This window comes from Poecilia mexicana, unplaced genomic scaffold (assembly GCF_051168715.1).
Source record: "Poecilia mexicana isolate PSO_F unplaced genomic scaffold, ASM5116871v1 scaffold_23, whole genome shotgun sequence".
Lineage (NCBI taxonomy): Eukaryota > Metazoa > Chordata > Actinopteri > Cyprinodontiformes > Poeciliidae > Poecilia > Poecilia mexicana.
In genome coordinates, this window is record NW_028263392.1 from 14,807,258 (window position 1) to 14,829,645 (window position 22,388).

Below are 22,388 nucleotides of genomic sequence, written 5' to 3' on the forward strand. Positions count from 1 at the left end.
TGTTTAGGTTGCCTTTTTTATTTTTTTAGCTGAACCAGTTACACAGCACGTCTACATGTTACGTTTGTCATAGTCAGGCTAGCATAAATGAAATGCTTCCCTCTTTTACACTATATTTTTCTTAACTAAAATTTTTTTCTGACCTTATCTAGTTGTCATAGTGTTGTCAATTAGTAACAAATCACTGTGTCCCTTTATCTTTAATATATCAAGTTAAGACTTAGCGCATTACTTTAACAACTTAACAGCTAAAACCAATGCTAGTCATCGTTAGCGAGCAGCTTTTTGGATTTTGCTCAAGGCGTTCATATTTTAACCTGTACAGATGATTCAGATTTTGAGCAAATCATACACCCACTTGTTTTCAAACTGCTATAATCTGAAAATGTCCGCAGCCAGAGAAGAAAAATGACTTTCTCACACCTCTGTTTGGATTTACATTGTGTTTAATGACACATCTTGTGGGAAAAAATGTCTTTAACTACACACACTTGCTCCATTTGGCCTGAGCTCAGACGTAAACAGCATGTGGGCATTAATCACATCCAAAAAGCCGGAGTCTGGATCTGCAGAGATTTCATGGCTGCTGCAGGTGGATTTGTGTAAAAGCAGTAAAAAGATTTTAAACAGGCCGTTATTTAAATGCATGCACCTGCAGGTCCTTTCAGCACCTGCTTCCCTCCAGTTCAAGTTTCCTTCCCACCAGCCTCATTGTGAATCTTAATATGCAGAGCAGGAAATTGGGGCAGCAATGTTTTTGTTTGCTGCTGTAACATTCAGTGAATTTGGGTCAGACTCAGAAAATTAAGAGTAAATTCTGTAAATATTTTCTACCTGTAGGCACATTTCCTTCCTCTTGAGTTGGAATAATCAGGGTGAAATTATTACAGATATAATTTTCTTACAATGGAAGATGTTAAGTACAACACAAAGTATTTGTCTTTTTATAACCAACTTTTAAAAATAAGTAGAGCCATATTTATCCAGACTTTAATTAACCTTGGCTAAATATAGAAAGCATTTTGAAAGAATGTGACCCAAATTCTGTTCTTTATAACTGAAAAAACGTCACAGTGACAAAGTTTGATGGCTTGTCTAAGAAATTATTGCAATAAACGATAATATTTCAGGTGATTTTCAACTAAGTCAAGTCAAAGTTTATATTTGTAGCACATTTACAAGAGCTGACCTAAGTAGTTAAGCTTGTTGAAAAATAAGACAATTGTGAAATTGGCTGAAAATACAACAAAACTCATATAAATAGAAACTAAAACTTACTTAATTTCAACTGCAGCAATTTCCCCCTCAAAAAAAGGAAAGAAAAATTGAATCAATGTTTTATCTCCCCACCTCTTTTTTTATCTGGAAGACATTTTAAATATCTATAATAAAACACAACCAAAAACAATGAAGAAAAATTAGATAAAAACCCACAAAACTGAAACATTAATGGATGCAAACTTGCACTTCAAAAAATATTAGTTATCAGAATTAAAGTTGCTTATTAGACTTAAAACAGAGAATACATTTTGTCCAATGGAGCCCAAAATAATCGGAAAACAAGATGCTTTAAATTGCTTGATTTTAGTTTTACTTTTAATTTATTGGCCCGTAAAAACTTTTGACTGGACGATTTTGGTCTGGACTCCTCTGCTCTAGATGAATCTTAACGCCATGTTCTTTTGTCTTTCCCATTTTGGATTTTGGCTAAGAGAATTAGTCATGTTTACAGGAAAACAGGAAGCTATGGATGACTAATTTAAAGTTCAAATGAGAACAAAAATTTAAAAGATTATGTATAAAAGCCAGAAAGCCTCCAGTTTTCATCCAAAGTAGAACAGAAACAGTTTTAATGCAGCATTTTGTGGTTTTTTAAAAAGTCCCTCTACCTCTTATGCCTGAGCTGACAGTAGAAATTACCGTATCATTTAGTATTTATTAATTTATCCTGCAAACACCTAACTTTCTGTGGTGTTACTGATGCGGTTTTGTTGTAACTGAGTCTCTTAGTGCTGGTGCAGCGAGCTGCAGTTTCCTGCCCCCTGCCTGCGCCGCTGGAAATGACTGATGGCCGAGGGACCGAGGCTTAGTGGTGCAGAAACAGGAGCTAACAGTCTGTGAGAGCGAGGAGTTGCTCCTTTTTCTTCTTCTTCTGGAGAAAAGCTCCGTGGATTCACGCCGAGCGGGGCGTACTCAGACCTTAGATGGTTTCCATCCTGCCCGAAACGCCGCCCTGTTGGGCCCGTCGTCCATTTCATTAAACCTGGATTCGATTTTCCGCCAAGCTTTTAGATTGTCCTCGGCCTTAAAGAGAGCTATGGGAGGCAGATTGATGTTTTCTGAAAGTAGAGCTGCTCTCCGACGCGTGTGGCTGTAGGAGCCAGAGCCGCTTTAGTCTTGATACTTACAGGTTTTAGAAACTGACTGATTGATGTTATTATATAGTCTGATAAGACATGTTAAATTATATTCAATTAGTTTCTGAATCCATCAAAATTCAAACCCAGACATGATTTTACCACATTTTAGCTCAAATTATGTGATTGTTTTGTACATTTTTCTGTCTTTAAGCAAAACTCATATTTTTCACGTTTTCGTTCTTCCATTCGGGTCTCAACTGATTTTAAAAACGGCACACGAGCTTCAAGCCTCCCACCAAACCCCAGTTTCTGGCAATAAGTTGGTGTTTTTCAATCATTTCTGGAACAATTTATCGTCCAGTAAAATTTATTGTGACAGTCCTAAGTGTACTTGCGTTACTACGCCATTATCTTGAGTTGAAAATGGTCTCAAAACAACAATATTAACAATATTAATATAATGTATCGTCCAGTTCTGCTCTCTGCAGTGTGTTTTGTTGTGCTGTGGTGTTCTGGGTGTGTGCTTGAGTTTATTTTTGGTTTCTGACTGCATGTCTTCTTGTTCCAGACAACGCCGCCCCATGGGATGGTCGCCCTTCAGCCTCCCCAAGCCTGTCGGAAGTAGGCCCTCCCACTGACAGCCTCTCCATGCCAACGCCTTCATCTCATTTGGCCCCGGCCCCCGACCCTCCTCATCTGCCTCCTCTAGACGCTGCCCGGGACACCAGCAGGACGGAGCGTTCCAAGAGCCCCCAGAAAGCCGAGCTGCTGCTGAACAGAGACGCCATGAGTCAGGGGAGGAGAATCGCCAAAAGCAACGGTGGCAGGTCCACCCATAAGGGACACAGGCTGCAGCAGCAGCAGCAGCAGCACACTACTGAAGGAGACGGGGACAAGGAGGGACAAGGCGGGGAGTCCAAACCTGTGAGGAGCACCAGAGGACGGTCCAAGGAGAGGACTCACTCTCCCGGCGGCTCTAAGATCCCACACACTAACGGGAACAGCAGGGAAAGCGCAGAGCGAAGGGGCAAGAGCTCCAGCAGCGCCACCGGAGTGGGGAGGAAGGCCACGGTCTCGCCCGGTCCGTGGAAGATCCCTGGATCGGACAAGCTGCCCAGCACGCTGCGCGCAGGCGCGTCCACGCTCAGCAGATAACGCCGCAGCAGCAGCAGCAGCGTCCACGTTCGTCTGGACTGAACCACCACCTCCACATCCCCAAACACGAAGCGGGGCGGGCTTATCTGGACCACGACTTTTAAAACTTTTATTTATACTACTGTACTTTAAATTATTCTGAAGCATTATGTTACACCCACCACCTTAAGAACTGGAAAGTCATCCACTTTAAGAAGAAAGAGCAATCAGTAGCAGAGCGAGAACTTTCTGAAACCTCTGAACTCCCGAGCAGAGCTGGACAGAAAGCAGGCTGGGATTTTTTATATATAAATATATTTACTGTTCAAATTGTAGTCTATTTTATGAAGAGGAATGTTGAAAGGTGACCTATTATACTTCCTTGAACCAGTTAGGATAGGTTTATGGTTTATACAAAACATGTTTATTACATTTTTTTGCACAAAATCATTCTTAAATGATGAGATTTTAGTCAGTTCTCCTTTCAGTATCAGCTGTTTTTGGGGCTCTGCCACTTTAAAGCCAATCCACGACCCAGACTCAGCGTTTACACTCACACATGAAAATGGCTGCAGATGTGCAATTATACAAAGGTATGTCTTTGAAAAGCAGAAGTGGAGCCTCCTGCGCAACCAACAGGAATGCAGAAAGTGGTTTCTGCATGGTAAGTCAACAACAGAACATTTGTCTTTTCCAGCCGAGTAGGTTTGTCTGCAGACAAAGTAGGCGTTTCCAAAGGAAGGCGTTTCTCAAGAGGCACACTTGACTGGACCAAATTAACGTCATTCAAGCTAGCTTACATCTCTGGCATCAGACTTTAATTTATTTTAGTTTCATGAGCTTTTTGTTGTAACTTGGAGGTATCTGAATGTCTTATAGTTACACTTTAAGCACTTACGACAAACATTGTGTTAGCCAGTTTGATATTGGTGGCGTCTGTCTAACTTCTCCTCCCGCCTCTCTTTCCAGAGAGCATCCAGGTACATTTCAAAACAAGAGCATCAACATAAATCACAGGGTTTTAATAACAGTAGCAATTTTCCTGAGATGTTTAGCAGTAGGAGGCGCTAAATGTTGAACAAAATCCATTTTGGTTACTGAAATGATGTGAAAACGGAAATAAGATGTTAAAAACACTGAAAAACTGTTACTTTGAGTGGTATTGAGACAAATTAATTGTACCCTTAGATTTTTATGCCATATTTTTAAAGCAACCACCAAATGTGATTTTTGTAAGTGTCTGAAAGGTTTTTGCTCTTTAGAAACGCCCACTTTCAGTCTGCAGATTAACCCTATCTTTTCCAGCAGCCATTGTACAGCGTATACAGCAGTAAAAATTAGCTGACCAAATGTGCTGGAGCTCTACTTGGGTTGTTAGGTGATGACAGAACTCTGCTGAGGTTGCTAGGTAACGAGCTGGGCTTCTCTGGGGTTACTAGGTGAAATAACTCATTTTCCAGACAAAATTCATTAATTTGTCAAAAAATTGCTTTTTTAAGCGTTTGGTCTGTTTTCAGAAGCAGTAGAAACCCAAATAGAAGTAGAAAGTTAGCAAAAAAAATCCAAAGAAGTATAATGGGTCCCCTTTGTAAGAAGGTTTGTCTGCTTTCTGAGGTGTGAATGAATCAAAACGTGACAGCAGAGAAGAAATCCACTCATCAGCCGAGCTTTGCCTTAACAGAGACCGCTCTCAACTAATCCATCACACGATTAAAAGATACTATATAAAAAATATTAAACAGTTTGTAAATAAGACCATCTTCATAGTGAAGAATCTTATCAGAAAACCGATGAGAGTTCAAGCAAAGCAACTTGGGGTTTCCTCTGCGATCGTCTGTTTCTGTTCTGTACGATTGTCTCGTTTATCCATATTTATCGTCATTCTTGTGCTTAAGAAGAAAAAACAACAATGTGTGACGACGGTGTCCGTTCAAACGCTGAGAGATGAATGACGGTGACAGAGAGGCGTGCCTTAGACTGACTAAGAGTCTGGCTGCTATAAAAACACCAACTTCACAGAAATTTATTAGAAACTGTATTTTTTAAATGTGATAAATAATGAAGTATATAATTTATTCCACAGGTATAATTATGAGCCCATTAGTTGGGGTCTTTTGTTTGAGCAAGTGGTTCACTTTGGGTCATCTCTGATTTTTGAATAAAGTCTAACACGATTATTTTCAATTAAAAAAAAACACTTAGTGGTGTAACCAAATGTCAGCACCTTTCAACTTGATTAGTAAGCCTGTTAGTGAATTTACTGCCAGGCGTTGGGGCCCTTGATTTGTATCGGATGTTGCTGAGGCTTCATGATTGTTGCACTGTGTGATGTGAGGAGAGGAAAATCTGTGCCAAAGCTCATTTTAAGCCGACTTTTTGTTTTCGGAGGATTTTTTTTAAGCTATCAGTTCTGGTCAGATGTTTACGTTCCTAATGGGCATGAATTGTAGTAATATTAGGAATCCATTATTTATTTTAAATGTTCAACATTCATGGATTCACCTTTTGTTTTATAATTTTTTTCCTGTGGAACGTAAACCTTAATTTGCCTTTAAGTGTTAATTTGTTGCTAAATTTTCACACTTGATAGTCCGGTGTACTCTGTTAGATTTAGGACCAAAATTACAACATTTGTTACATTTTCAGCTGGTGCAGTTCGCTTTCACACTGCATTGTTTCAAACAAATCAAACCATTTAAAAAAACTGTTCCCCTCCTCACCTGTGGGGGCGCTGCACCAAGAACCACCAAAAGAAATTACACAAAAACCTCTGAAGACTTTTTAGGGTCACATTTTAGTGTTTGTAGCATTTCACATTTGTCTTTGGTAGAAGATTACAAGCAATTTCTCTTGCTAGCGCTAGATACGCATGTTTGTTTTGGTTGTATTTACCCAGAATGCCCTGATTTTGAAGCGGTTTCCAGTCCACTTGCATTCGAAATGCTCCAGAGTTCACTTCAACCAAGCCAAAGCCTAGGTTTTTATGTGAACCAGAGTTCACTTTTTTGATCCACATCAATTTCTCAATAATTTCCCATTATGCAGATCCTAAATTTCACTCATAGTGGTCTTAAAAAGTCTTCAATTTGAGTTGGTTAAACATGCAGATACCCTGTTTATGCCCATAATGAGTCTATGTAAACTTCTGACCAGAAGAGTCTTTGGGGACACGGTGAATTGCAGATAAAACTGTGTTAGCAACAGAGGGTGGGAGTGACATGCTCCAGATAACCCGGGTCAGGATCTAATCTTGGACTGCTGCAACAGGAGGAGAGCAAGAAGTCCATTCCTGCACACCTGCAGACTCCGGTGCCAAGACGAGCTCAGCAGTTTTAATTCACTTTAACAACAAGAAAAAGTTTGAGGACAAAGTTTTCAAAGAAGAAAAGAACAAAAATTTGACCAAACCCATAGAGAAATAAAATAGAAGAAAACCATAAAATGTAAAATACCAAAACAGAAAATTGCATTATTGATTTAGACTTTGCAATTTTTTTTTTTTTCATGTTTTAACTAGGGCTGGACAATAAATCAATAACAATACCCATGATCAATATCAATAGATAACACATCTGATAGACTGTGATCCAGAACCGCACAGCATTCTGGGAAATGTAGTCAGAGGAGAACGGCTTTAGCTGCTAGCAACTCACTCATTCTCTGGTTGCCTGGCAACAACCTGTTGAGTAACTTGCGCAGCAGCAGTTTCATGTCTCATAACTGCGTAAAAATAAAAATTGGGGTGAAGTAAAATCTGCGGATAAAACAGGAAAGTTCTCGTCACCAGTTTGGCAGTTTTTAAGATATTCAAAATAAAAAAAATCCGATCAATAATTATCGATATTTGTTGATATGAAATGTATCAACAAATATCGTCCAGCCGTAGTTACTTTGTGAATCAAATGAGTGCAGCTCAGAAGAAAAGCACACTATTCTCTTTTCTGTTTTACTTTTTAGGCTTTCCTTTGTTGATGTTTTGACAGTAAATAACTCGAAGCATAAACCCACTTTTTTAAGCAAATTGTTTTTTGGGGGGTTAAAAATTCTTGTTTTATCATCTTTACCTGGTAATTTCTCCCCTGAGAAAGCCAGCATTAAAGTTTCCTTCCTCTGCTCGGCTAAAGGAAGCGCTCAGAGCTTTTAAAAGAGCAAAGGGAGACGGGGACTCATTATGTTTGCCTCCGTAATTACACAAGGACTAAGCTGACTGATTGTAAAACAGAATCCAGCACAGAGGAGGAGGAGGAGAAAATCATCAGCTCGGCTCTTCGGCCTCGACCTAAACGTTGTGCGGGAATGTTTTTTCTCTCATGAAATCACTTGAGTTTGACACAGAAGCTGAAACTTTTGCACAAGTCGCTGCTTTCCTTCTCCGTGGAGCCAAACTGAGCAGAAGTCGGAGGACGTTTCGTTTGATGACGCGTTTCCCCCACAGCACCCGAGCAGCTCTGTATCACTGTGTGGTGTGTTAGCAGAACCCTGAACAAATATCTATGTAGAAGAAGTGTAACTATTGATGGTCACAGAGACTGTAAGAAGTGAGCAACTATTTTTATTAAAATGCAACACTATGAATATATTAACTTTTGCAAAAAAAAACAAAACTTGTTTACTTGTATCATATTCTGAGATGCTGTCAAAAATAAAATTCTTGACACACGAACGATTTATTCAGGAATTTCCACTGTGTGGTTTATTACGGCTGATCCAACATGGAAATAGGAATGCAAATAACTCTTGTAAAAAGCTTGGAAACAAAATGACCAACAAAACTTTTGTTTTTCAAAGAAAATACCGTTAGTGCAGGGCATTTTAAATACAACCGTGTCACTAGTGGACAGAAAGTAAATAACTGGAATGTCCATTTCTGAAAAACATGTTACACAAACCTACAAAGACAATTATAAACACGATGGTTAACTTCCTGTTTGTGTTGTGATGCTTTTGTTTTGAAGGGACAACTTCTTGTTAAAGCAAAGAGCTTAACGGCAATCAAGACGATTCGTGACGGAGCTTGCAAAATGTATCTTTTTAGCAGATGGAGGAAAAGGTATGTTTATGATGTAAATAAGTACTTGTTTTAAATGTGATGTGACTTAAACCGTGGACTTATTTAATTATATGCCGAAATTAAGTTAATTTAGTTGTAAACGTTATTTTAAGCTAGCAGTTAGCGCAGTTCACAGCTAACCTAAAATTTATCTGCACAGGATCAATTGCCATGGTAACTTTTTTTTTGTTTTGTTTTTGTTTTTCCATGGTAATGTATGTTCTACTTTTTTCGTGAAATCTTATGAAAGCTTAATTCAGTCAGGATCTCTGAAAAGTCCCGGTGTAATCCGCCATCTTGGCTTCGTAAGCCAGCTTTTTGTGTAACCAAATCAGGTTTGTGGGTTGCCTTCCTGACACATTGAATGCTCCAAAATGCCAAAGTTGTTTTCTTTAAGCCACTAATTTAGTGGTAGTAATTATGGATATCAGGTGGTGGGCTAATCTGCTAATTAGTTATTCTTGACAAACTGCAGCAGTTCCGTTTCCTCTCCCCAGGTTCTCAGTTTACCCCGCCAAAAAGTTTATTTCAATCAAAAAACAAACAAGAAAGAGACAAATATTGCATTAATCTACATTTTGTTCTACATACTAACCTCATTGTGGAACATATAAATTATAATGTCAAAAGATTAGATGTTTATAAAAGATGTTATGACAAAACATAAAAAGGAGCTGAAATCCTTCCATATAATCAATGGAAAAATCAACTGCTAGCTTTATATCTGGATGTGTTTACATTTTGAAAACCTCATTATTCAATGACAAAATTCTTGTTTTTTAGGCGGTTTTGACGCATTTATTTTCAAGTTATTTAAATTTTTAATAATTATATTGCAGCAAATAATCTTTATTTATCGACTAGAGGCTTCTCACCCAGAATAAAAATTATTTTACCACATCTAGATTTCACAACATTTTAAGTAATTTTAAAATAAACATGGCAGCATACACGGAAGAAAATACAAGAAAAATGGCTCAATTTTGTTTTTGCTTTTACATAATATAAGGATATTTGCTAAATCTTGATTAGTTTTTTTTTCATGCTATGACATCTTTGGCCACGTGGTGGCGCTTCATTAGCTTCTACTTTTACCGAACACTGACATAATTATATTTGCAAATCTGAGAAAAGATAAATGTTTAGCATCTTTATTTGCTTTTACAGTTTTTCATAAAAATCTGATTTAAGAAGCCGCTGTTTCATTTCGTTAAACTTTAGATGGAAAAAATCCTTCTTTCTCCCAAAGTGCAATTCTCCAATCTCACCACCAGAGGTCACCACAGACCATAACTCCATCTTCTCTGCAGCCTGGTTTCATAATTGTTGAACTTACATAAAGTTATTAGTCAGACACTTCCTATTACCATATGTTTTAGGGATTTTAGCATCAGTTGTGACGCTTGTAAACAGCTGAATATCCCAGGATGCACCCACAGTGGGATGTATTGTTCAGTTTCCTCTGTTTTTCATAAATTAATCCTGCAGGAAAACCAAATCTAAACCCGAAGGTGGAAAGTCCTAAGCATGCTTCCTCTCCTCCAGCTTAAACCTGACAACTTGAGGCATATCTCAGCCGCACAGAGTCAGCAGCAGAATTAACAAAAAAAAACCCTTTCTGGATCACAAATACAGAATTTATTTATTTATTTATAGTGCAGCAGTAAATCCTGCCAGCATGCAGCAGCCACCTTGAGGTTTGTGGGTCAAATCCCAGGCTGCAGTCTGCTCATTATGCACCCCGACTGGATTTGGCTCCACTCTGTGCAGAAGCAGATCTGTGAGAGCGAGACTCATGCAGACGTTACTGTTCTCAGCACCTGCATGTCATTTAGAGTGAAACTCAGCCGCACAGCTGAAATTTACTGCAGATTATGTCACAGCTGTTGCACTAAAAAGGCAACATGTGCCTCCAGGCTCAGAAATGAGACATAATTAAACCAGCATGGTGCCTTTAAGTTGTTCCCATGGCTACAGGGAGAATTTAATGTTATTTAATGGTTGAAATTACAGGATTCTAGGAAAATTGGTGATTTTTGGGAGGATATTTTACCCACTTTTTTGTAGGATTGGTTTAATTCGGAGGGTATCTCAATCATTTCAGTACCTGTTTTTCTATTAACCATATAATTACACAGTTTGACAATAAATTGAAATTGAAAATACACCAGTTTCAAAAAGTTTTGCTGCCAAGATGAGTTTTTTATTGTTGTATTGAAATTGGTTTATTTTGCAAAATTGTAATTTTCTTTTCGCTTCACACGAGTCACATGATCGACAACCAGATGTTGCTACTGGTGTAAACTAAGAAGACGACATGAAGTGGTCGCAGGATGATGGCGCAGGATCATTTGTAATGACTTATTGCTTGAACAAAACGATTAATGTTGATTTTAGTTGTGTTTCTTAATGGAAACACTACAATCCTTTGATAGCGGAAAATGTACAAAGTTTTGCACACATCTGTAATGGAAATACAGCTCGATAAAAGCAACAGTAGCTTTGTTTCTATTCACCACATAATTACGCAGTTTGACATTTTGAAAATGTGTTTAATGGACACAAAAGTTTTGGAAAAAACTAGTTTTTCACTAAAGTTTTGGTGCTAGGATGATGTTATGTTCTTTTGTTTTTTTCATTGAAATTGCTTTATTTTCCAAAAACTGTAATTGAAACACTGTTTTCACATCACACAATCAACAACCGGATGTTGCCACTGAACCAAATCGCCAAGAAGATGATGACAGGAAGTAATTGGATGATGATAGTTTTTCAAATGTGCTTCTTCTTCAATGAAAACACCGCAATTGCAATATCGTGTTTTTTTTTTTCGGCATGAGCGAAATACTGACGAAGTTTTGCGCACATTAATAATGGAAAAGCAGCTGTCTTCAGTCAGAGGCCTCTTCAGTCACGCTGCAGGCCTGACTGCTAGCAGATGTCCTTCCTGTCCACAGCATCACCATCCTTAATAACTTATTGAATATTATATTATAGTATAGATTGGAGCCACGTGGGGATTTGTGAATGACATTTACCGTGGCGCTCGGTCCACTCAGGGCAGAACTGCATGTTCCGGGCGGGTTAGAGGAGGGAGGGCTCACGGCTGCCTGACACGCCCTGCCCACTTAGGAGCTCATATTTGTGTAGCTGTCTGAAAATCTCCTGTTGTCTGCGGACAGGCGGGCGGACCGTCGGCCGTTTTCAGCGCTGAGAGTTTCCCAGCAGCCCGACCAGAGGCGGCCGGTGGGAGGAGGCAGAGACACCGCAGGAGCAGCCTGATCCGACGCAGCCTCTCCGCTCTCCACAAGAGGAAGGACCCATCAGCACTAACCGATGTCTACGGTAGGATTTTATTTGTTTTCAGATTTGTTCTTTTTTAAGTTGAAAACGGAGCGGGTTTTCAGCGGGTCTGAGGAAGGAATCGGCGGCGTGTCGTGGCACGCAGCTGCCCGAGCATCATTCACCGCTTTGGGCGGCTGGGTGGCGAGGAGCAGCCCGGGGTTGAGCATCAACAAACCGCCGCGGAAAACGTTAAAACCTCTCGACTTATCGCCTTTATTAGTGTGGCTTGTTTTGGTTTTGTTTTTAGCTGAAGCGTGGTGGAGGTGTGTTTTGAGGCCGAGCTCAGGTTAGTTGAAGCCGCCTCTGACAGTCAGGGCGGCGGGACAGGAGAGCCGCAGTCGGCGTGGAGAGCGACCGGCCGCGGTAAGCTAGCGCCCGTTACGGCCGCGAAGACAGGAAGTGGCGACACGGACTTGCAAAATAATATACACATTTTAAGCAAAACTAAACCGGGTGTGTTTTAATCAGCTGAATTTGGACGTTTTATACTTTGAACATACACTAAATGAATCAAATATTTTATTTAAAGTTTAAGCGGTAGTTATAGCTGTTTGAGCAGTTGTATTTTATGTTGTACTTGGGAATTTTAGACATGTTTATGCATTTATTTAGGCTTATATTTGCTTCATTGGGTTCAGTTACATTATGTTACACTGGCAACAATATGGTCCTTTTATACTTCATAGTTACCTGAGATCTCCACAGTAAAAAGTGAAGGGTTTCAAGTTAACATGAAGATTTAAATTTGATTAATTATTTGTACAATATTAAAAAAAAATAATTGTAATAAATATATCAATGAATTCACTATTTTAATTCATGCTGTTATTGTCACACTCTGTCAGATTTAGTACATCAAATGTCCTCTGGTTTTATTTTGAAATTACGTACCGGAAGTGACCCAATCACCCCGCGTGTTTGATGAAAGAAGAGGGTCAGCACGGATTTATGCCAAATGCCTTTAAAATGTGCACCATCTCCCTTAGCCATAAAAGCTGTTTTTTAACAGGAATCTCCCAGGCACACAGAGGGAACATAAACCAGAAATAGTACTGCATGTGTATTTTGAATTAATTTGGTGGAAATTTGTATTAAAAATAAGTGAAAATCCTCACAAATCTTCAGTGTTGGTCCAGACAGAGCAGCCAAACCTGTGTATATCTGCTTATCCAACAGCCTCTCTGAAACACCTCAGCTTCTCCCTTCAGGCTGTGGTGCAGGAGTGTCTTGCCGTTCAGCGTGAGGCAGCACTTGAGACTCTGCAGCTGCACTTTTATTTGATTTTCAGAAACTAAAAAGTCTCCCATACGGATGCAGAGAGTGCTCTAGTTCTCATCAGGGCATGGCCTAAATTTCCCTCCCAGATAAGCTACTTAAACTGTGATCGTATAAAGATAAAAATCCCTCCATACTTCATCCTTCCTCCTAAAATAACAGACTTAAAAAGTGGCTCCTCTGACTTCCTGATTCAAAAGCATGTTGACGAGTTCGTCCTCCTCCGTTAGAACGCCGCTGCCTTACACATGTGCTGCTTTTTTCCTTCCTTGTGTCTCCAGTTGCAGCATGAATCTTTAAAAGCTTATAAGAGACGTGGTTCAGCTTTTTCCAGTCCTGGTTCTCCTGTGCGTACAGCCGTTACAGAGCAGTAGAAATAGTAGTCGTGTTGATGAGCTGGTGTAATGTGCAGAGCGGAGAACCTGCGGTCAGAAACGCTTCTTGTGGTCTGGGGTTAAGGAGCATTGCAACCAAACAGCCTTTGCAAAGATACAAATCTATTTATTGCAGGTGGAAGTTTGTGGATTAAGTTGCAAATTAATATTTGATATAATTTAAATGCTGTTTTGGTCATTCATTGCATACAATTCAGTTCAAAGTATCCTGCAAAGTCCAATGAGGGGTTTGTCTTCCTAAAGTAGGTCTGCGGATGTTGGCCCATAAACCACAAAGTAAGGATTTTTTTTTTGTCTACAAGCCACTGAATAAAAGGAAGTGGACATTTTATATGATTGTTTTGGTGACTAACATTATTTATGCTGTATTTCTAAATTCATAAATGTGCTTTTGCAATAAAAACAGCAGGTATCTATCTGGAATTTCAGTCAAACATGTTGTAATAAGTAATAAATAAATTAATTGCATAATAAATTAAAATAAGCTCATTAATTTTCATTTTCTCTTTTTTCCCTTTCTACCAAAAACTGGATGATAAAATTCTTCAGTCTGATATTTTGGTCTCAACTACCCCTTTTTCTAAAGAACAACTTTTGTTTACAGACTTTATCATTAATTTTATTTGTTGTTTATTTATTTTGGATACAAAGCCAACATCTACATTTAGAGGGGTTCAGCCAATTGGCACCAAAGAAATTGAATGATACTCTTGGATTGGCTGCTTTGCAAACTTCAGCCAATAGTCTGTCATGTGGCATTGCCTTCATGTATTTCAGCTTCCCAAGCTGCATTTTTTTCTTTTGAATTTTTTTAAATACTCTCTACTAAATAATCGGTGTATATCGGCAAATAACCTGGAGTTGCGTTCCAGTGAAAAATTCAACAATAGTTTGGAGTTCACCAAATTAGGCCTGTAATTCTGAACCTGATTTTACATTTTTGTAGATTTTGAGCTGATCTCATTTGGTCCAAATGCCTTAAAATAATGTGAAATTACCCTTAAACACAAAGCTAAATCAGAAGCTAATATCTTCCTGGTCTTGATTCGTAATGTACAAGCATTACCATTTTGGTGTTACTATTAACAACACTGAAATATAAGGCAGTCTGGTGGAAAAAAAACAAAGCCGGTGTTCCAATATGCTGAAGAAATGTCACTAGAAAACTAATATAGGTCATGAAATCCCCAAAGTGTCTGTATTGAATTCTGTGGCAATTCCTTTATTATTTGGAGTGATTGCTCGGGGTTTAATGGGAAAACTTTGCTTTCGCTAGCGGCACTGAAACAAAGTCATTAAACGGTTTTTCCTCCTGAGATCATTAATATCTGCTCAGTAGATCCAAGCCTGAATATGACTGGCTGTCGCTGAGATAATGTGAGGCAGTGGAGATGCTGTGAAGCGGCTCCGTCTGGGGCCAAAGTGTGGAAAACACCATCGGCATTTCCAGTTAAACCAGCTGACCCAGTGCAAAAACACAGTTTAACCCCGAATAAAAAAAAATGGACAAAAGCAGAAACGTAAAGAGCAAAAAGAAGGTGCTAATATAGCAATGCACAATGTGTTAGGGATGGGCAATAAATTGATTTGATCAATTAATCAAATTTTTGGTTTTTGAAGATTACATTTTTGGGAAATTGGGATTTTTGTTCTCCTTGAGTTTTCATGCTTCAGTGATGTCAGCAGGCCTGAGGCGGCCATCTTGTTTTACAAACGTGTTTCACAGCTTCTGTTTATTCGGACTTTGAATTCAGGTCAACTTTATGATGGAATATTACCATTTCTTTTCTTAATCACAAGAGTAAAGTCACAAAATTACAGTTGTACCACAATAGAGTCAAAATAATACAAGAACTCCAACAAAATTGCATCTTTATTCTCATATTATGACAATTCTCGTAATGAAATACAAATAATTTTCTCCTGGCTCTGATATTCCACCGTCCAACTCACAGATGGGATGATTGAAATATTTCAAAATAGTTTCTGTCATAATAACTTCTGTTTTAGAAAAGAAAGCGAGCAAAAGAAATCGATTACAATCTGACCTGGTATGAAAATGCTGCAGGCTGAATAAACAGATAAAGTTCAGTGTTTGAATTAAGAGTTTATTCTCAACTAAAGAGATAGTTGGGTTTTTATGGAAGCTAAATAGAAAAATAGATGTGAATCAAGTGGTTTCTTATCCACTTCCTTTCTCCAGATGAATAAACATCGTTTTTCCTCTGGTGGACTCGACATTGAATGCCACACCGATGCGTCTATGCAGGGCAACGTAGATGCATTTTAAGGAATTATAAGGTGCTGATTGTTTATGAATATTATAAACAATGTTTATAATATTTTAGCATATCGGTGCTAAAATCTCAGCTCCAGGTTAGAGCAGAAAAAGCCTGATCGTTGGGAAATAATCAGATTAATGCCTCTCCTTAATATTTCTCAACTACTTTTTTTGTTTGAAATCTGTAAAATAATTTAATCAAAAGAAAAATCCTGATCTATATTTTGGCATATTTTTAAATGGCACAAAATGGAAAAGCTGCTTTAAAGAAAACTTTATTTTCTTTTGGTTAAGCCTGCGGTGTCGGACTCTAAAATCTTCAGAGTTTTTTTACTCAACCTCTTCAGTTTTGTAAAAAATTTCCTAAAACACTTTTTAAAAAATGTAAGCATGCTAACCGAATGTATGCTAAAAAGTTAGAGAAATCTGAAGGAAACTTTTAAAGGTTTTCGGTGGCACATTGTGGACTGAATAAAAAATACCCCTGGCTGAAGTAACATGTCTACCGCTTCCTTTGAAATTGTATTGCAAAAATGTCAACCAAAGTTGGTTAAGAATAAAACTTTGGAAATATTTGAAGTAGGGGTTGCACCGATTAGTCGATTCTTTTCTCTGCAATGACTTTCTGGGCCAGTCGACTAGTCGCAGTCACGTGACAAAACTGATTTTTCCAAGGAAATGAAAGAAGGTGAATTAGATGAGTTTGTCAGAAAGCTGAAATTGTATAAAAATGTAAATAATTTACCAAAGAGAAGCTGAAAATTTAAGCATAGGCTAGTGCAATAGGGGCGTTGCATGGCGCAGTGGTTAGCGCTGCGCCCCGCATATAGAGACTTTAGACCGCGGTCTGGAGTCCGACTCCCGTCCTCCATTCGCTGGGCCCAGGCCTCTCTCCGCTCTCTCTGCCCCCTTACAGTCAGATTGTTGTCAAATAAAGTAGTCCCAAAAAAATCCTTAAAAAATAATAATGAATAAAAAGAACTACACACAGACAATGCGGGATCATGTCGGACTTTTTTTTAATTTATTTTTTTTATCCCTGATCAGCGTCACCCTGCGTATTGTAGCTTCTAAACTGGCAGCTTTACGCTTTTATAAAATACAACCCCTGGCAAAAAGTATGGAATCACCAGTCTTGGATGAGCAGTCATTCAGACATTTTATGCTGTAAAACAAACTCAGATCAAAAACATGATACAATATTAAGGTCGTTCCAAAGTGCAACTTGTTGGCTTTCAGGAACACTCAAAGAAATGAAGAGAAAACATTGTGGAAGTCAGTGAATGATACTTTTATTGACCAAACACAGGGAAATAAATATGGAATCACTCAATTCTGAGGAAAAAAGTATGGACTCACTCAAATTGGAGGTAGAAAAAAAAGGACACACCCAGTCTAGTTCCTTTCCCTAAATGGACACCTGCCCCAGATTAGATGTGCCCGTTAGTGTGCAGTTCAAAACACCTGCAGTCATGACACCTTGGAGGGCTGCTGGACGAAGTGGAGTGGCGAGAACCATGGCTCCAACAAGAGAAATGTCCCTTGAAACAAAAGAGAGGATTGTGAAACTTCTTGAAGAAGGTAACCCTTCACGCATGGTTGCTAAAGATGTGGGCTGTTCAGTCGGCTGTATCCAAGATATGGACCAAATACCAACAGCATGGAATGGCTGTTAAAGCCAAGCGTACTGGTAGACCAAGAAAGACATCAAAGCGTCAAGACAAACAACTTAAGGCCATTTGTCTTGAAAACCAAAAAAGTACAACTAAACAGATGAAGCATAAATGGGAGGAAGCTGGAGTCAATGCATGTGACCGAACCGTAAGAAATCACCTAAAGGACATGGGATTTCAATACAGGAAAGCTAAACGAAAACCAGCATTGACACCTAACCATAAAAGAACAAGACTCCAATGGGCTAAGGAGAGGCAATCATGGACTGTGGATGACTGGATGAAAGTTGGCTTCAGTGATGAGTCAAGAATCTGCATTGGACAAGGTGATGATGCTGGAACTTTTGTTTGGTGCCGTTCCAGTGAGATTTATGAAGAGGCCTGCCTGAAGAAAACAACCAAATTTCCACAGTCCTTGATGATATGGGGCTGCATGTCAGGCAAAGGCACTGGGGAGATGACTGTGGTTAATTCTTCTATTAATGCACAAGTTTACATTGACATTTTGGACAGTTTCCTCATCCCTTCAATTGAACAGATGTTTGGAGATGATGAAATAATTTTCCAAGATGACAATGCATCATGCCATAGGGCAAAAACAGTGAAGGCATTCCTTGAAGAAAGACACATTCAGTCGATGTCATGGCCTGCAAATAGTCCAGATCTCAACCCAATTGAAAACCTGTGTTGGAGATTGAAAAAAATGTTCCACAAGAAGGCTCCAACCTGCAAAGCTGATCTGGCAACTGCTATCAAAGAGAGTTGGCACCAAATACTGTTTGTCACTCATGAAGTCCATGCCTCAAAGACTGAAAGCTGTTATAAAAGCCAAAAGTGGTGTAACTAAATACTAGTGATGTATTTTGAATGGTCTTTTGTTTATGTGTTTTTCATGATTCCATACTTTTTTCCTCAGAATTGAGTGATTCCATATTTATTTCCCTGTGCTTGGTCAATAAAAGTATCATTCACTGACTTCCACAATGTTTTCTCTTCATTTCTTTGAGTGTTCCTGAAAGCCAACAAGTTGCACTTTGGAACGACCTTAATATTGTATCATGTTTTTGATCTGAGTTTGTTTTACAGCATAAAATGTCTGAATGACTGCTCATCCAAGACTGGTGATTCCATACTTTTTGCCAGGGGTTGTACTGTTTGACAGCATCTGGAAACAAAGTCCAAGCTTCACTCTGAGGATCTGATGGAGGCGATCTCTGCCGCCGTCTGCATGTCGGTTCAGAGAGCCGCTGCTGATCAGTGGAGCCTCCTGCTGCGCATCGGGCGGAGGAGCAGCAGGACGCTTCGCTGAATTTAACTGTAACCAAACGGGATCCGTTCATAATAAGTTTGGTTTGTGGTCCAAAAGCACCACTGTGGTCAGACTAATAATTTGACTCATATGTGCAGCTATCCAGCGATCGTCAGTATCAGCCGGTGTTTGTGCGACGGACTTTTCTCCGCCGCTCACGAAGAATGATCATTTTATTGCTCTTTTAATTCTGCATAATAGACTTGGTAAAAGCGGGAGAAAGGTGTACAATATTTGCCGTGTATATAACTGATAAAGCCTTCAAGTAGTTGTGAAGGGTTTTGCGATTACATCACTATGTCATCACCGCGACTTGTCGACGTCAACTCGACTGTTATCATGATGTAGTCAACCTTTAAAAATATTAAGTCAATCAACCCCTAGTTTGAAGTCAACAAACCGCAGTCCCAACCCACCACAGTTTGCTTTGATGAATGGCAGAGCTCTTCGTCACGTCCACACGTTTGCATATTTCTCAGTAACATTAATCTGTCATTAACGGTGTTGCTTTGCCAACATGATACTTTGGGAGGAGATTCTGAGATCCTGCATTCAAAGAAACAACTTCAGCCACTTGAAAGAAATCCCTGGAGAAGGAGTTTATGCACCAGGATGTGAGGCTGGAAGCCAAACAACCTGCTTATAAAGAACTCCAGGAATGAATGCTACCAACCCCACAGGTAGATCCAGTCTGAGGCCTTTGGGGTCTTTTGTTTTCCTTTTCAGGCTCAGTGACAATATGTGAGCATTGACTGTTTCTGAAGTGAATCACCTATTGAGCGAGAGTAAAAAGCAAGGCAACCCCAGCTCCACCCAAAGCCTATTTCTGGTTTCTGTGTTGCGCAATAACACACGACGACTTGGATGGACATTATGATGGGGTTTGTTTAAGGACTAAAAATGACCAAATGTGATGTGTAAAATTTATTTGGGATCCAGTTTTAGTCTGACTTGTACAGGTTTTGCGATATCAAGATGCTTAGCACAAACTCCCTGATGTCAACGTCCATTTAACTGCAAAAAACTAAAATCTCACAAAGTATTTTTGTTCAAGATTCTTGTGCAAATATCTCAGTACACTAGAAATGAAACAAAACTAGCTTAAAAGTAACTTTTTAGCAGGAAACAGGAGCTTCTTTTACGTCAATTAATCTTTAAACGTGACCTATTATGTGTCTTTGAACAGGTTAGACTGGGTCTGTGGGCAGTACAAAACATTTTTATTACATTACATTCTTGGACAATAAGATTATAGAATATGCAACTACGTAGCTTTGAAAAGCAGAGCCTTGTGCACAATCAATAAGAATGCAGGAAGTTGTTTCTGATTGTTGTCAACAACAAAACACTTGATTTTTCCAGCAGCCATTGTACAGCACATACAGTGGTAGAACCAGCTGACCAAATGCGCTGGGTTGCTAGGTGACGGTGTAATCCTTGTGAAATGTGACTTAACAATTGGGAGGTTTTTGAAACTTCTTGCTTACCAGACACTGTTGTCAAAAAACATTAAATTTTTGTCAAAAACCAGCGTGTGGGTTTGTTTAGGAGCAGTTGAGACCCAAATGGAAGTACAGAAATGTGCAAAATGTGAATTATGCATAGGTCCCCCTTTAATATAAATGAAAAAATACTGGCTCCACTGGCAGATTAAGAGAAATGTTACAAGTGAAATAATCTACCACTACAACTCGCATGTTTTAATTAATATTAAGAAAATATTGACTTAACACAAGCTCCAAGTTAGTTTAGTCTCTTTTGAAGTATAATAAAATATGTGCACTAGCATCTTATTACACAAGATCAAACGTACTTGGTAAGTTGTGTTTTCACAGTGCTGTTTACACGCCTCTTGCTATGACCGTCCCTCCTTTCACCTTTTGTGAAGAACAAGAATTTACATCAGCTCAGTCTACAACTGAGTGACTGACGGGCTACTCTTGTGGTGTTTGCGTCAAGAGCCTCTCAACCTGCTTTTTTATGGCAGTAAAAGGGATAAGCCTCTAGGGCTTATTTGGACTGATGGTTGTCTGCAGCGCCATTAGAGCCGTCTGTGGCAGGGTGGCTCGAACTGCCTGTCTGTATCTGAAACTGTTTGGATGAACGCCCAGCATCACTATGTAGGGACATGATGGCCGCCGGCCAAGCTTTGCTTTGCGTAGTTTACCCCTACACTTTTAGACTTTTGTTTGTGAGGTGCAACACTGTTTCCTTTTAATGATTTAGCTGAGCCACAAAACAAGAAAGTGGGAATGTTCAGGGAGTGAAGACTTCTACAGATTGCCCTGCGGTGAACTGTGAAGCAGGTTGTTACAGTAACAATGCAGGGAGAGTCGGCCCGGTTTATCTCGTGTTTAGTTAGAGCTTTGAGCAGATCTGCAATGGGTGTGTGGCTTTTATGCCTTAATATACATTAATATGCACAGTGGAAACCAAACTGGAAAAGATGACATCAACAGTATTCCTCATTTACGCTCTTGGGGGTTCAGCCAATCAACACCAAGAAAAATCACTGGCGCTCCTCGATTGGGCATCCAATAGCGTGTCGGGTAGCATTGTGTCATATTATCTAAATGTTCCAACTGAAATGGAGACTTATTGGACCAGGCAACTTAGCCGGTGATTGTCTGCTATGATTAGGCCTGAAACGATTAATCAGATTAATCAATTATTGACATAATCGTGAACTAATTTAATAATCGATTAATCCCTAATTGGAATTTACAGACTCAAAAAAGATCTCTTGTTGAGAAAACAACATATTCAGAGCAGCAATTAAGCAAAAATTGTATAAAATATAATACATTTTGCATTTAAGATTAAAATATCTTGGTCTGTAACCCAAAACTTCTCATTTGGCAAAGTTTTAGCTTCACCCGGCGCAAATTCACTAAAGGAAAGCTGTTTATGCATTTTAGGCAATGAAATGTTTAACTATAATGTTGAATTGTATTTTTATTTTCACCTTTTTTAGGTATTTCTAACGTATGAAAATAGCTTAAGAGGCAAAATTTTTAAAATTGTAGAATTTTCACATTTTTATCCGATTAATCAATTAATCTTCATAATAATCGATTATTAAATAATTTTGTTGCAGCCCTAATTCTTTCTACATTTCTAGTACTGTTAAAAATTCACACATTCATGGCTCAACGTATCTTGTGTGAAACTTTTAGGAGTAGTTTCCAGAAGTCACACCTTTACTTTCACTGATTTGATCTCGTCTTGAATTCCTACTCCAATCAGTGAGTTTCTCTTCCTGCAAATCGTTAGTCTCATTTTGTGTACTATTGGGTAAACTGAATGGAAGAGGCGTTTGCAAAGCTCATCGTGCATCATTAATCAGAAACCTAGCTGGCATCAGCAGAAGGTGAAGCGTGCAGAGGGCCACATTAATTAGGATCGTGTGTCCGCTGTAATCCATCTTCGAGCCGGATACCTGATTAAATCGCTCCGACACAGATCTTGGTTTCCGTGCAAGCAAGCCGTGCGTCATTCAAAACAAGACGGTATCGAACTATATCTGGTTAACTGGGCTTCACGCTTACTGATGCAGTTTATAAATG

At 39.1% G+C, this 22,388-nt stretch overlaps 2 protein-coding genes across 6 annotated transcripts in view; both read left to right on the top strand.

Moving 5' to 3' along the window:
- Positions 1–8,164, top strand: part of magi2a (membrane associated guanylate kinase, WW and PDZ domain containing 2a) — a 241,991-nt gene extending 233,827 nt beyond the window's left edge. For 3 of the 5 annotated variants that reach the window (XM_088003172.1, XM_015002568.2, XM_015002586.2), the window contains one exon: positions 2,929–8,164. In XM_088003172.1, coding sequence (XP_087859298.1) covers positions 2,929–3,515 — 587 coding nt within the window. In that variant the 3' untranslated portion in view covers positions 3,516–8,164. The remainder of the gene's footprint in view (positions 1–2,928) is intronic. The other 2 variants (XM_088003173.1, XM_088003171.1) reach the window with 2 other exon arrangements.
- Positions 8,165–8,472: 308 nt separating this feature from the next.
- LOC106924675 (fatty acyl-CoA reductase 1) overlaps positions 8,473–22,388 on the top strand; it is a 53,580-nt gene continuing 39,664 nt past the window's right edge. The window contains exons 1-2 of the mRNA XM_088002965.1: positions 8,473–8,544; positions 11,727–11,889. Of these exons, the coding sequence (XP_087859091.1) occupies positions 11,881–11,889 (9 nt within the window). The 5' untranslated portion in view covers positions 8,473–8,544; positions 11,727–11,880. The remainder of the gene's footprint in view (positions 8,545–11,726; positions 11,890–22,388) is intronic.